Source organism: Dermochelys coriacea, chromosome 1, assembly GCF_009764565.3.
Source record: "Dermochelys coriacea isolate rDerCor1 chromosome 1, rDerCor1.pri.v4, whole genome shotgun sequence".
Lineage (NCBI taxonomy): Eukaryota > Metazoa > Chordata > Testudines > Dermochelyidae > Dermochelys > Dermochelys coriacea.
Genome location: NC_050068.2, coordinates 249110829 through 249126313, shown reverse-complemented (window position 1 = coordinate 249126313; position 15485 = coordinate 249110829). Strand labels below are relative to the sequence as shown.

The following is a 15485-nucleotide window of genomic DNA, read 5'->3' as shown; positions in this document are numbered from 1 at the left end:
CCCGCTGGGGCTCAGGCCAATCAGAGCGGCTCTTGTTGGGAGGCCACGTTCCCCCCTCAATACCGGAAGGTGACATTGGCGGGCGGGCGGCTGGGCCGGTGGCAGCGTCATGCTCGGGTCTCTGGGCCGCTCCGGGGGCGGCCTGGTCCGGATCCTCCGCGCCAGAGACGTGAGGGGAGCGGCCGGGCTCCGGCAGTGAGTAGGGGCCGGGGGCCGGGGGCCGGGCTGGGGGTGCCTGGCGGGCGCTGACGGGCCCCGTGTTTGCCTCCCTTGCAGCGCGGGGGGCGGGGTGCACATCGAGCCCCACTACCGGCAGTTCCCGGGGCTGACCCGCCGGCAGGTGATCCACGGCGAGCTCCTCAGCGGCTTCATGTGGTTCTGGATCCTGTGGCACTTCTGGCACAACCCGGACGCGGTGCTGGTGAGAGGGGGCCGGGCCCGGCGGGGGCGGGGGCGGGTTCCAATGCTGAGCCCTGCGGTGCCTAGAAAATCACAGGAGCAGCCTGAGTTGAGCATCTCCGCCCCCAGGACAATGTTTAGCGGGCGAGAGAAGGCACCTTTCTGCAAAAGTAACCGGGCTAGGTCCTGAGTTGTGCAATTAGCCAATGGGAGAGGCTGACTTGGGTGGGGGGTGGTGTATTAAGTCCTGCCTCTTTCTCAGGGGGACTGTGTTTGGTCTTGCCGCAGGGAGGCATCTGTCCATGAAGAGGAACCCCGCTTCTGGAGTCAAGGGGCTTAAGTGATTAAGCCGTTTCTTGTGGGTAGGGTACTCTTGAGGGGATTCTGCGCCAAACAATTTAAAATTCTGTGCACCGTATTTTAAAATTCTGCATCTTTTATTTGTCAAAATAACACTATATAATCACACCAGTTTCAATGATATTTGGTCATTTATTTCGAAATACCTCTCAGCAAGTATGTCTGTAACAATACAGACAACAAAAAAGATTCAGGAAATGCTTTTTGACAAACCTATTCCTTACTAGGCATATTAATACAGAACTCTGAGTAGTAATTCATTTAAACTACAGTACAGAACCGTATTTCCCACACCCCTCAGAAGCAGTGCAAAGGCTTGGGGGAGTCAGGGGTATCAGAGGAGCTGAGGGAGAGGAAAGTAAATTGCTGGGAAGGAGCCTGGGTGTGAACTTGGAGGGTGTTGGGTATGGGTGGGAAAAGTATAGAACAGCTTTTGTGGTGGGGAGGTGATGGATTGTTAGGAAGCTTTCCCCTTGCAGACCCCTAGTCTCTCCCAAGTAGTCAGGCACATCTGTCCGTGTCCACATGTGTCCCTCCAGCCCCATTCAGGCACACCTCCCCCGTCCCCATGTGGCTCTGTACCCCCTGCCTCATCCCCACGTGTCTCTCTGCCACCACCCAGCCATGGCCCTGTCCTCCCCCGCTAGCTCTTCTGAGACTCTGTCTGACCCCACCCCAGAATACCATGCTGTCTGTCTCCCCATAGCCTCTGTCTCCTGACCTGATCTGACAGGTGCTGCAAAGAAGGCAGGCTCTTTCTCTTCCCTCACTGGCTAGGAGCTGCTGCTGTGCTCTATCGCTACAGCGTCCTCTGGTGGGCAAAAGGTGGAACTGCAGCAACATTTTGGCAGAAGCTTTTTTTTTTTTTTTCACAAAAAAAATAAAAAAAATATGCATGGCCCATTAATTATGCATACATGCAGTAGCGCAGAATTCCCCCAGGAGTAGTACGAGTTAAGCATCTGCCTCACTCTACACAAGATGGCCTGAAGTAGGAGGTGGCAGCACTGGTAGTTGAGCCCAGTGGTTAGAGCACTCACTTGAGATGTGGAAGACCCAGGTTGAAGCTGTGCCACTGTGGATAAATAATGAGATATTCATAGTCCTAGATTCCAAGGCCAGAAGAGACCACTGTGATCATCTAGTCTGACCTCCTGTATAACACAGGCTAGAGAACTTCCCCAGAATAATTCCTAGAGCAGATCTTTTAGAAAAACATCCAATCTTGATTTAAAAATGGTCAGTGATAAAGAATCCACCTTGACCCTTGATATTTTGTTCCCATGGTTAAATATTTTTGACGCTTAAAAATTTAAGCCTTATTTCCAGTCGTTGGAATAAGGGGGCTTGTCCTGCTGTCTCCCATTTCCCACATGGGTGTCCTAACCACTGGACTGTAGAGTCATTTTTACACTCTTGTTTTCTGGGCTACTGACTATTTAAATATTTATCTAAAGTGGAACCGTTACTGGGCCAGAGAGAGAGAATGACTGTAGTCCATTGGTTCTGACACTTGCCTGGGAGATGAGACCTCAGGCCCAGTCTTCCTGCTCCAGTCACTTTATTATTTACCCGCAGTGGTACGGTTTCAGCAAGAGCTATGGAGGGAGCCCCACATCAGAATATCCCTGAACTCAAATGGTTCAAGCACTCTCCTGAGAGGTGGGAGCCCCCCTGTTCAAATCCTTTCTCCCTGTCCAGGGGGGCATGGGAGGAAGGAAGAATTGAACGGGGTCGCCCACATCCTAGGCAACTGCTCTAACCTATAGTCTAAAAGTGGAGGTGTGCACCACCATCTTCAGCTCCTCCTCCATCTGGAATTTGGCACCCTTTAGGGATCCCTACTAAATTGGGCCCCGCATGTCACTTAAGTGGCCAAATGCCTATCTTAACCCTGGTTTGCAAATCGCTTTGGGGATTAGGTGGGCGATAGGTATCCAGAGTCCTAGAGGGAGACAGCAGTGCACCTGCACAGAGGCAAAAACATAGAGGTTGAGGGAACTTTTACCCAAAAACTTAGGTGCCAAGCAAGTTTAGGTGACCAAGGGTTTGGCAGCAGTTTTGTGGATCACAGTGAAGCCAAAACTGGGATTTAGGTGCCTAAGTACCATTCAAACCAATGCCTTTGCCGCACCAAACCACCCACTGCAAGGGGAGATTGATGTTATAGCACCCAAATTTGTTGCATTTTTAGAACGTGCCTCTAGCATCCATTATAGTTACTAACCAAGTATTCAGGATCTCTTCTTGTGGGAGTATATCAGAAGTCTGGGGGGAGGGATAGCTCAGTGGTTTGAGCATTGGCCTGCTAAACCCAGGGTTGTGAGTTTAATCTTTGAGGGGGGCATTTGGGATCTGGGGCAAAAATTGGGGATTGGTCCTGCTTTGAGCAGGGGGTTGGACTCTATGACTTCCTGACGTCCCTTCCAACCCTGATATTCTATGATTCTAAGTTTCCAAACATTTTCCCTGCATGACCCCATTTTCTCATGTATTGCTTCCTGTGCTTTTCTCCTGAAATAGCCGCCTCCATGCAGCATGACCTTGCACACATTGTACATGTAAGCCATATGGATTTTGCTTTTCAAGATAGCGTCCTCCAGACAGCATGATCTGCACATACCATGTGTGTGAGAGGTAACATTGGAGGGGGTCACACCATTTTGTAGAGTAAAATAGCATCCTCCATGCAGCATGACCCTTGCACTTGTATGTGAGAGGTCACATTGTGCAGAGGATGCCATTTAATGAAATGGTGTCATCCGTACACTCAGGATTGCCATGACCCCATATGCTGATGGAGTGACCCCACTTGAAGTCATGACCCTCAGTTTGGGAACTGCTGTAGAAAATGAAATATTCACTAACTATTGTTTGAATGTTCTTCCTCTGCTACAAGGGTCACTTTCCTTACCCAGATGCTTCGAAATGGACAGATGAGGAATTGGGGATCCCTCCTGATGATGAAGAATAGATATACAGCTCCAGCTACCAGTGTGTAGGTTGTCTTGAAACTTTCCCTTTTTCAGATGATCTTTAGAATGAGTTATACTTAATGTCCAACCTCTGAATTGATGTAGATGTAGAGTGAACACTGAACAGGATTCTCCCATAGCACAGTTGATAAGTTCAAGATGAGTCCTTAGGTGTTTGCACTGTCCTATTTGTCATGCTCAGTGTATTCCTGAACATGAAGAGGGATATACTGGCAGACTTCAGGAGCCTTTTGCTTTCCTCTGTTAATGTACTGATTCACAGACTAGGGTAGTTGTTTTTTCTGAAATCTCTTCTTAGCTGTTTGCATTGTCCCCTATTGTCTGGGACTTGCGTGAGCTTAGAGTGCTTTGTGACTACCCTTATCTAGTTTTGAGGACATGCTACTTTGGGAATTTGAAGTGGTATTTCTGTCCAGTAAAGGAGTATTTTAACTTGCCCTGCTACTAAGTCATTTATTTATTTTGTGACACCCTTAATCTACTTCATGTAGTGGGATAAACCTTTATCTTCTGCCACTGTTCAGCATGGTTTTTTATAAAAGTTCAAGAATAAACTAAAGCTTTTTTGCATCAAATTCTCCATATCTATAACTGTTTCCTGATGCCATGACTTACTGTACCTAGTGAAATAGATTTGAAAGGCTTTAGATCCCATTCCTAATACTAGATGTACAGAGGCCCCTAAAACTAGTTTTAATCCTAACAGGATTGTGCTTCAAAGTTTAGTTGTATTCCTTTTTAGGATTTGTCTGGGATGTAAACTGACATCTGTTAAATATTTGAGTGGGCGCTTGAGTTTCTAAAAGCTAGTAGGAGGTACCATGCTCATCCAGCAACTGCCTTCTGCTGCCTCTACTAATGCTAGGAACTGCTTACCCATTGAAGAAGGATGTTACTATCCCTTTTAAAAGTGTAATGGAGACATTGATTTAGTTCTTCCCACACACCCCTCCTCTCAATTGAAGCTTTCCAGTTAAAGGGATTGTCTTCCCTCCCTTCCCAAGTATCAAAAAGATGAAAGTATTTGCTGTCAAGCCCTTGTTTCCATCTAAGATGGTTAAAAGACAAACTTGTTCCAATTGCAGTGGGAATTCAAACGATTGCATTTAAAAAGATCTTTAAAAACCATTGCAGCTGTTAATGTAGGTGTTTTTTGCACTAGAACATTATCATGGGAAAACAGGTTCCTGCCAAAAAAGGCTTAAGTAGATGGTTTGGGTTTTATTGGCATATGTTTGTACTGATATGGGAGGGACTCTGACAACCTGAGTTTCTCTTAATTTTCTTCCCATTTGTCACTTGCAGGTCCTGTGGTGGGATCTCTGAAGAAGCTGAGGCTTTGGCTCTTGTATAACTGTTTCAGCAAATCCACATTGTAAATAAAAACTCAAGTTACAAGCTTGTGCTTTTTAAGATTCTTTTGTTGACTAAATCACTGTTCTATAGAAACTTTTTGCAAAAGAATCATCTTTGTAGGGGGGAGAGGAATGGGCAGTTGAATAAGTTCTCTTCTATATACTTTCCACTCTCCTGCCAAACATGCTCATGCAGTTGCTTCACAACTTTACTTTGAATTGGTCTGTGCTACACTAATGAGCTGTGGTGGCAGCTGAAGATGTGCTGAATAGTATTCAGCAGCAAGTGTAATCACAGACAAATCCATGTTCAGAAAGTGACTTCATGTAGGGGAGGACAAAGCTTTTAACTTAGTTTTGTATAACTAATGCTATCTACTCATTTTGTTTAGGAAAGTTGCAGAGTGTGGGGGGGGGGAGGAGGGGGGAATTGAACTACAGAACAGCCTATTGAATGTCAATACTAACATTAATTCCTAACCTAAAGATAGCATCTAATGATATTTCAACATAGGAAGAACTTTCCACAATAAAGTGGGCTATTTTTAAAATAAAAACTGACATACTGTAGAAAAATGCAAAGCAAGCCCATAGCAGCTTTCTGCTGCAGGCAGGAGGGGATACTGCTACCCCTCAGACACAAAGTATATGTCTAAATTTGAACTGGGCACTAGCCTAGGAAGTGTGAGACCCAGTTTCAATTTCCTGCTTCACTAGGGTTCCAGTGTGACCTTGATCAAATCATTTAGCCTTTGTGTGGCTCATTTCGCCAGCTTTAACAAGTTAATACTTCACTACCCCAAGTGGTGGTGTGAGGATAAATACATTAAAGATAGTAAAGCACTTTGCAATCTATTGATGAAAAGTGAATATGTAAAAGCTAGCTAATGTGTTCTGAATCCTCGATGTTACTTTCTTCAAAGGCAGTGTGGAAATTCTAATCCAAGTTTCTTAAAGTACATATATCTGCTCTAGCAGAGATCAACAAACAGACAAGACACAGGCCTTTAGCCCAAGATGAAATTGGGTTCTGACTCCCACTCTTATGAGCTGATTATCAAACTTCAGAGTTGTCACAATAACAAAACTACTCTTGTTAAAACACATCTAGGACAATATCTTGTGGAATGGACCTTAAAAATAAATATCTCATCTCATCTCAGATGTTTCTCCATGCAGTCAATCTTTATTATAGCAGTAATCTCATATTCACATCAAGTACATAGAACTTTTTGCCTTTTATATAATACAGAGTTCTTTAAATAACTTTACACAGAAATAGTTTCTTCAATCAATTTCAGCTATCAAATTTTTAATGTTTTCTTTAAGTCTCCATGCTCTCTAACCAAACTGGACAATATTTCCCATTGTACAAATTTACATGAGAAAAAACTTCAAAATACAAATGAAGGAACTTGAGCAGGAAGGGGTAACAAAAGTAGAGGGGAAGGAAACAAGCAAGAAAAATAATTTTTATTAGCAATTACTGTGGACATTAGGAAGGGAAAGAAGGAGTTGCCATGGTCTGTGTAACAGAAAACTGAAAATATTTTCTTATGAGTTAAAAAATAAATACAAGTTTTAAAACAATTACTCCACTGTAGTTTTTAAAAGCAGCTACAGAAATCTACTAACACAATTGTTTTCTTAAGTAACCAGATTGGACCTTCTACAGTGAAGATTCAGACCCTCATAAAACTTCTGGTGGTAAAAATATAGCTTAAAGGAATGTTGTGTTAGTTAGCACAGAGTTCAAACTGTGAGATGTACATTTCATTGCACTAAGTGGGGGAAAAAAATATCAAACCTATGTATTTCCCTTTCCTCTCCTTACTAGAGTATTCTGTTGCTCATAAACAAGATATTATGAGGCAACATCTTTATAATATTTTTTAAAAAGCCATCCCCCCCTTGCTTTTCCCGAGTGCTATGCTTTCATGAACTTTTTAATGAAACATTGGTATTGAGTCCTTTGTGGAGAAAAGACCACCGCACCTTTCCTAACCTAGGGAGAGCGGCATGATCTTGAGCGAGGAAGGGACAGACTGTGCAACTACCGCACAAGTGATTAAAAATATGTGTAACTATTCCTTCAAAACAAGGTGGAGTAATAAGAGAAAACGGGCCAGCCTGCATGCTTGTTTTGACAAAAGGAATATAGAGGACCCAAGCGGGAAGTTGCTTAGGAAAAAATCCTTTACCCAGCACTGGGGCCCATAGCCAGAGCAAGTGCCAGTCATATGCAGAGGAAGGAATCATCCCACTCAGAGAGGCTACTCCAATGGCTGGAGTAGGCTCTGTATCCCTGTGAAGAGGAGCCACACAGCAGATCCTCAGGGCCCCCTGCCGGTGCTCCAGCCTCAAGGGCTGTTCACAGCCTGCCCTTTCAAGTGAAGCATAGCAGACTAGCACTAGTTCCAAAAGAGTCTCCAGCGGTGCAGAAGTAGGGGCAGGATTTGCCTTGTTAGTCCTACCAAGAGGGATTTAGATTTTTTTTTTTAAATAGCATGATGTAGATAAGTACATATTAAATCATGATACTAGATAAGACATGCAGGTTGGCCACTGCCAGGTTTCATTTGGGGGGGGGGGGGGGGAAGGGAGGAAAAACAAGGCTTAGGAAGGAATGATGTGCATGTCTTTTTTTTTTTTTAAACAGTTCACAGCTTTGAATAAAAAGCACATTTATTGCACTTACATTTTATTTTAGACAAAGTTACTTAAATTATGCCCACCCTTATAACCCCCAAAATCCCCACCATCCCAGTTTGGTCCATTTTACCCCTGTCTCCCCAACATAGAAAGGGTTCATTGCTTGTCATGTCTTAATGTTTTACTGAACTCCCAAACACAAAAAACAAACAAACTGAGTTCAAGCAGGGTGAGCACCCAAATTAAATATCTGTCAAAACAAACTCTTGTTTAAAACTTAGACAACAATCTTGGCTTGGTGTTTTACTAATTCAGAAGTAAATGTCATACAGGCTTATTCTAAACTACAATTGCTGCAGGTATGATAAGCCAGACAGAAAGACTGGATAGTACATGTATGCTGTTAGGGCATCTGGATGGGTTGAACATACTGTTGCTATGACACACTAAAACAAATACTTAGGCAGTTTAAAAGTTCCCCAACATTACCACACGCCCTCTCCCCTTCACAAAATAAGGAAATAGTTGTGTTTTTCATAGAAGTAGGGAGGATACTCTTTTCTTAAAGAGTATTTTCAGTGCATGGGTTGGAAGAAGAAGAAAAGTTCCAGATATTTCCTGGGCATTTAAGTAAAACATTTAAAAAACATTACACCCTGATTTATAAAAGGAACTAAAAAGGGTTAATAGAAGTCTAATATTCTGTAATAATTGTGCATTTAATTGCACTGATTTACATAGCACAGAATTATGTCCAAAGTCTTCCACCAACAACAAAGGCAGGGAAAGGACTCGAAAAAACATTAAGAACAAAGACCATTCTCTTTTCCTTATGGACATACAGATGAAATATGACACTAGAATTAAAGTACTGCCAGGAGCCAAGATAAGTTTGAAACATGAACACATCAAATCCAAACGTATCTTTTGCCCCTCAACTGATAATATACTCATCATCTCCCAAGGTAAACATGATTACAGGATATATGATCATTTAAACAGTGGCTGGGGTTGTAGAGGTTTAGCAGTGTATCAATATGAGGCCTGAGGAAGAACTAAAGAAACCTGCTGATACTCCATTAAACAAAGTAACCCCAGACCAGGAAATTAACGGTATACCATGATGTACATGGCTTATGGGTACTGACAGTCAACCGTCTATTCTAGAGCTCACTTTTCATACACTGCTCTGATATTCTGACTTTCTCTCTCCTAAGAACTTTATATTCCATTTCCCTAACAAGATGCTAGATTTTTGGAGGGGTCAAAACGTCTTTTTATTAATTTTTTAAAAAATGCAACTCATTTTATTTTCTGTAGAGTAGCTTCAAGTTGCAGATTTTCTCAGACATGCATCTGTTTCATATAAACTTTATTTTGGATACAAACACCAGACATTTCTGTAAATTTTCCCCTCCCCATCTCCTCCATATATCTTTTGCTTACATTTACAAACTCAAAACCTGCTAACTTTTGTGAAAGGTCCATATTTGCATCTAAATATGAAGACATTGCATTGGAATTAAACCAAAGCCACTGCCCTAGTTACAAAGCACCTAATGTATATGTATTGTTGTTTTAAGTCATGAAGGCACAAGATCATTTGGCAAATTGCAAAGGTAACTTTTGGGAAGCCTCATGTATACCATTTAAGAGAGTTTCTGGATATCTTTTCTATATAAATATTACTAGCTTTCACTTCCTCAGTTTGTTCACATCAGCATCCCCATCCTGATATTTTTTAAAAACCGCCCCTTCATCCCACACACACACTTATGACTATTATTATTCACTGCTCTCATGGTGCAGACTAGCTTCTATATTAGCATCTTTAAAAGCTAAAGACAAACAAGAAGTTTTTACTCCAACTGTCGCAACACCTGTTTTTGATGCATTGATTGACCAGATAAGAAATAATAAAGCAGCCAAGGAGGTGTGTGAGTGTGTGTGAGATAAACTTATATCTATAAAGAAAACGTGCATGTGTGAGATAAACTTGTATCTATAAAGAAAATGTGTGTGATAAACTAGTCTCTATAAAGAAAATAAAAACCAAACCACTGAGACACAAAACATCCAGTATCTTCAAAGTGATGCCATGACAGTCCATTTATGCAACTGGCTTTCATCTGAATCACGAAGGTACCTAAAAGGTTAGACTATCATATTACGTCCTGGTGACATTGTTTCAATGGACGGAAAGATACTTGTCTACAGTACTCTGAATAGTTTGTGCTACACATGCTGCACTCACAGTCAAGAAGGGAATATATTCCATAAAAACCTGCAGGCTGGAAAGGTGTGAAATGTTTGCACGCTTCAGCTCTTAATTTGGCCCTCCACTACACAGATACCTTCAAGAACTACTGATGCCTCAACTGATATTAGATCACTGTGTCTTTGGGGCATGGACCTTGTCTTCAAAGTGTTCAGGAAAGCACTGTGTACATTGACAACACAATACAACTATAGAGGCAACTCTTCAGTATGTTTTTACCACTGGACATTTGCATAAAGATGTGATCTTTGTTAACAGTTCACACTTCTGTTTATTCACTTCATGTCATAGTAGGCCAAATGTTGTCCTCTAAAGAGCACATATAGCTCCAACTGACTTAAGTAGAAGCCACAAAAATATGATGACAGAATTTGACCAAAAATAATCCGTATTATCAGTAATTGCCAAAGAACTCAATTATGAGAAAGGATGGTTTCAGGTGAGGAATAAAGCAAGCAGGAACAGATTAACTCAGTGACCTGCAAATGTTTTGTGAAAAATGAGAATAGCAGGACTATGTCGAATATAGGGACATTCAGCATTTAACTGATGCTGATACTTTAGAAGTAATCAGGCCCCTACATTCACTCTGTTTGACTTCACTGCCACCATGATGCCCCAGACAATATACTGTAGGGAAGAATCCTGCATTGACAGGGAGATGGGGCTAGATGATAAGAGCATGGAGTTTACTACAGGTGCTCAAGTGGTAGTTTTGAAAAGGTTTATTAGCTGCTCAGATATGTTGGAGCTTAAAGCAGTATAAGTGCCTAGATAATTTTGTATCTCAACAGGCATAAAAATATTTAATAAAATTTCCAAACCCAGCATGTGGGTGTATGTCCTAGTGCACTGAGCTGGGGAATCACAGATGAGTTGAAGCTGTATGGTGTGAACAGAGAGCTTGATTGTATTTATTATTTTTTAGAAGAGTTAACTGTTTTCTTCACCCCATTGCTATCTGGGGCTTTCAATACATGTCCCTGCTACTGTCTCACTGTTTAACAAACACCTGCAAGGCACCTTTAAAACTGATCCTATTTTCATGCAAAACGTCCTTAGTAACTTCTGAAGGAAAAGAAATGAAGAAAAACAATTATTTACAAATCAAATTTTCCCAAAGTTTTGCATGAGGATTAAGGTGGTCTTTGTACAGATACAAAGCTGGACACAAACAAAGCGAAAAAACTTGGAAGGTAATAGAAATGAAACCTGAAAGACTTAACTAAACAGTCAAACAACATACATGTTTTTTGGAGGGCAGGGGAAATCAAAGACCATGTGTTATTTATAAAGTGCTTTGCATGGACAAGGATAGCAGTTTTCCTTGTGCTTTTCCTGTGGGCTCAAGAAGCATATTGTAGACTAGTAGGTAATGAAGCACTACAAAATAAATTCATTTAAAAAGAGGATAAAAATAATTCCTTACTGTTATATTTTAACAATTACTTCTCTGCCAGCATGAAAATATAGAAGGAAACTAGGATTTTTATCCAGTATGTTGAAATGATAATTCTTAACCCAGCAATATATACTTAGACTATACCTTTCTTTAGGAGCATATGTAATTTTCAGTGTGCCCTACATTTACAAGCTATATCACAAGCCAAAAAAAAAAAATGGTTGAGGAGAAAACTGATACAGTAATGACTTCACTCTCTTGGAGTTAATGTTGGTAAAAATTCTCAACTGTTGCTGACAACTTGGTTCCTAGCATTCTCCTCCTTGGTCTGTCAACTGCCTCAGATAGCACTGTATACTGCCATTACACTAACATGGCACATGGTGATTTCGCCTGACTGTGCACTACTGCTCACTTTGCTTGCTTCTTCACACTGGAAAGTAGACACTGCTACTGATTATTTTAATTCTTGCCCATCTCAGGAAGGAAAAAAACCTAACAGCATTTGAAGACCCACAGCAGAGAAGAAAAAAGTTGTGCTTGTTTGTTTGTTAAAATGCACCCTGTACACATAATCAATTCTATTCATGTAGCAACATGAATTGCTTCATCCTTGTAGTAACTTCACGTCACTCTCTGTTGCTGTCTGGCTAATGTTTATGGAATTAAGATGAATACACCGTATTTCAATTATATTTCTCACTTCAAATTAATCCGGACCCCTTAACCCCAGCAAATATTAATTGACAAACCTAACAGGCTACCTATATCTCCAGGGACACCCTTCTGTACACAGAAAAGGTCCCCACTCACCTAGTGAGGCAGAAGCAATATGTTCAGCCAACGCCATGTGCACTTGTACACATTTAACTCCTTTACATGTGTCTCATGATTTCATTCACCTAAGAAAAGCGCTGCCAATTAGTGGCGTCAATTCTCCTGCCTCATGTAGAGTGGTATAGGGCAGATATTAATCAAACTCTGAAGACTTCCGTGTGAGCTTGAATTTCTTTCTACTATGGTCTGACTTGCCTCTGTACAAATAATTTAAGTTTCATACCACATATCGGAGAATTCTGCAAACAGATCACATCACAAGATATTCTACTAGAGGTAAACAATGTGCTGAACTTTATGAATTTGTCTTCTGACTTGGTAACTTGTCAAAAAGCTACCAACCATTTGAGAACTGGGCTTGGAGGACAGGGAAACAAGGGAAAGTAATGTGGATACTGCCACCTTTATCCTAGTTTGCAAACTGTGGAAAAGGGAAAAATGGAGGGATGGAAACAAGAGAGTCAAACAGAGGGAACCAACGAGAGGAGAAAAGGTCAGCGTGGATCCAGCAAGTACCGTTTTTCTGTAGTAGTAGTTTGTTTTTTTAATCTAACACCTTGCCACTGGGACAAGATACTCCACATTTACACACACACTTATCAGAGAACACTGAGTTAACAGGATAAAAATCCTTTTAAAAAAGCTCTCTAAGTACCAAAACACAATTTGCAGAATGTCTAATTCGGGGGTAGGAGGGGGGGATTCTTTGTGTTTATTTTTTTTTTCAGTTCAACCTGAGAACTATTTTTTCCTGTTTATGAAAACCTTATATATTGGTAAGGTACCTGGCATTAACCTGCACCCTCATTTAAAATAAAACTTTTAAAATAGGTACATACACCATTCCATAGTCTGTATTAGCAGTTTTACAGACTTCGGATGCCATTATCACATTTCTGAAAAATACATTGAATTAGATGATACAAAAAAATATTTTGAGAACTTGCTACATTTTTTTTTTTGGTTAACTTTAGTTTGTTGCTGGACCAACGAGAGGAGCTTCCCAACCCTTCTGAAAGATGCCCTGTCTGAGCACACCAGAAAGTATTAGAAACAAGAAAAGCGTAGGTTTTTTCGATAAGTGAAAAGTAAATTTGAAAATGGTGCAGCATCCCCTTTTCCTCCAGATTAACTTCTCCCCAAGCCACCTCCCACCCCTCAAAGTATCAAATTTGACTGGGATAAAAGTCAATGATGTAGATTGATTGAAATGTTTGATACCTGCATTTAAATGAAAAGGGGATACTGCATTTTGACCCATAAATCAGTAAGCATGCCAGGAAAAAAATAAATCAGAACAGAAGATGATTCTTTTGATTAGCACTCTCATCAGATGGTCAGCCTCTGATGATTCGTTGTTAGAGGGAGAAAGCCAACTGGCAGACATCCAAAGCAAGTCTCCTAAGCTGCTGCAGCAGTTCCATCCCCTTATGCCTGAGCACCAAAGTCAAAACACGTGTGCCCTCTCCTCTCTCCTGGGAATGATGACAACGGTACAGGCAGCCACTGCGGTCTCTGAATACACGTGGTGTTTTGTGTTGAAGGAGAAACACTGGCAGCAGAGAATTCTGGGTTCCTAAAAAGATTATTCCTCCCCCCCCCCCTTGTGTTGGACCAGCAGTTCCATTCTGCTCTGCTCTAAGCTTACGTAAAACTTTTCCTAAATTGCTTTAGGTTTTGAGGAGCAGAACAGAGTTCTGATGTTAAGAAACTGTAGGAACACAAGACTTAAATAATAGAGTGGGTGCTGCCATGGCGCTGTGGCTACTTGAACGCTGCAAATTCTCCTGTAGAGGGAGGACAAGAGGGAGGACAAGATCTTGGTTTAAAAAGGTGATCTCAATTATCAGCTGGACAGAGATTTCTGCAGTCTAGTTGAACACTATGCTGAATATGTCAGATGTAAAAAAAATGCAACAGTTAAAATTAAGGCATAGAAAGACCATACTTGTAGTGACAGAACATCAAGTGTACTCAGCATATTTTTTTGAAGTAAGATTTCTTAAAAGCAAGCCATGCCCATTTTGCTCAGGGCAGAGGTCTGAACATTTACAGGAAGGAATCTTTTTCACCATGAGTTTTAAAATAAAATGCTAAATTAGAATTTCATTTTTAAGCTTCCTACTGTCAGATGCATCCCACTTGCTGAAAAGTGACATTTGTAATAATGCAGTTTGTCAACCTGTAAACCAGTTTTATCTTGCTTGAAAACTGGTTTAATAATCGAAAGAATTACTGTGCTTACACATGAATCTTTAAGTGTTACGCATTAAAGTCCTTTTGATTATTAAACCAATACTAAAGTACATTAGAAACTGGTTTATAGATCAATGCAGCAATCTAGTGGGATGGGAACCTGAGATGTGAGCTCATCCATTCACTCCTGGGCCAGAAAGCAGAGTGGTGGAAGTACATTCACTCACCAAGGACAGAAAGCACAAGGATGGGTGCCTAGCCTGGGTCTGAAACAACCCTAATGGCCATTTTAGAATTATTTAACAATAAATAATACTTCTATATAGTGCCTTCACATACACATTTAATTAAGCCTCAAAACCCTTTGCGGTCGATCCATATCCCCACGTCACAGAGATTAAGATTGTTGCCCAAGGTCACACAAGAAGTCTGTAGCAAACCCTGGAATGAAACCAAAGCCTGTTGCCCCCAGATTCTGTACTTTAGCCAAAAGACCTTTCTTTCCTCCCTCCCAATAAATTGTACTTTGGCAGGCTTTTTTCATGGAGGATCTCTATATGTGCTTCACTAGAGGGGACTGAGTGTGAGGAAAAGAAACTGGCCTACAGTCTCCATTATGGAGTTCACGCACTGCTGGTAGGACAAGTTATGCCACTTTCCTGCAAGAGAATACCTGTCCACAGGAACCTTCAGAATCCTTTTCCATTAGTGGATGATTGATAAATGCACAGAACAGTCTTTGTTCTGCTCAGCAAAGGCATTCTGTACACTGTTACACTCAAACACTGCTCCCTATCTTGGTATCCAGTGTTACAAACAACTGCTCCCTGTACTGGTATTCTTCCCCCTTCTGAAAAACAGCCCAAATAGTCTAAAGAAAAATAAGTACAAGTATTGTCTTACATGTATACCCTGAATACAGTGGGGGGGGGGGGAGAAATATATTCACAAGTAGCATTTAAAAAGAATTATGTTAGTTCAATTCAAAATGGCACTCAGTTTCCCAAAAC

The 15485-nt window shown here is 41.2% G+C and overlaps 2 protein-coding genes across 9 annotated transcripts in view; one reads left to right on the top strand and one right to left on the bottom strand.

The window, feature by feature from the left end:
- The first annotated feature begins 27 nt into the window (after positions 1–27).
- On the top strand, positions 28–6897 carry NDUFB2 (NADH:ubiquinone oxidoreductase subunit B2). Of its 3 annotated transcripts, none has more exons than XM_043518757.1 (4): positions 28–195; positions 277–421; positions 3659–3757; positions 4498–5153. In XM_043518757.1, exons 1-3 carry the CDS (start codon positions 110–112, stop codon positions 3731–3733), a joined length of 306 nt encoding a protein of 101 aa, XP_043374692.1. In that variant the 5' UTR covers positions 28–109; the 3' UTR covers positions 3734–3757; positions 4498–5153. The 3 variants fall into 3 exon arrangements, with proteins under 3 accessions (XP_043374692.1, XP_043374698.1, XP_038243384.1); XM_038387456.2 differs by having other exon boundaries at positions 58–195; positions 5061–6897; XM_043518763.1 differs by lacking the exon at positions 3659–3757 and having other exon boundaries at positions 31–195; positions 5061–6897.
- The window catches only part of BRAF (B-Raf proto-oncogene, serine/threonine kinase), a 140792-nt gene continuing 131581 nt past the window's right edge, over positions 6275–15485 (bottom strand). For all 6 annotated transcript variants that reach the window (XR_006282702.1, XM_043518744.1, XM_038387407.2 and 3 more), the window contains one exon: positions 6275–14066. Coding sequence is in view for 5 of the 6 variants with exons in the window: in XM_043518744.1 (XP_043374679.1) it covers positions 14044–14066 (23 nt within the window). In the remaining variant the exon portion in view is untranslated. The remainder of the gene's footprint in view (positions 14067–15485) is intronic.

What these genes read in the sequence shown, in the direction of transcription:
- NDUFB2 (XM_038387456.2), top strand. Translation starts at nt 110, where the DNA reads ATGCTCGGGTCTCTGGGCCGCTCCGGGGGCGGCCTGGTCCGGATCCTC. An exon ending in GGAGCGGCCGGGCTCCGGCA is followed by an intron (nt 196 to 276) that starts GTGAGTAGGGGC and finishes CCTCCCTTGCAG; the next exon opens with CGCGGGGGGCGGGGTGCACA. An exon ending in ACAACCCGGACGCGGTGCTG is followed by an intron (nt 422 to 3,658) that starts GTGAGAGGGGGC and finishes CTCTGCTACAAG; the next exon opens with GGTCACTTTCCTTACCCAGA.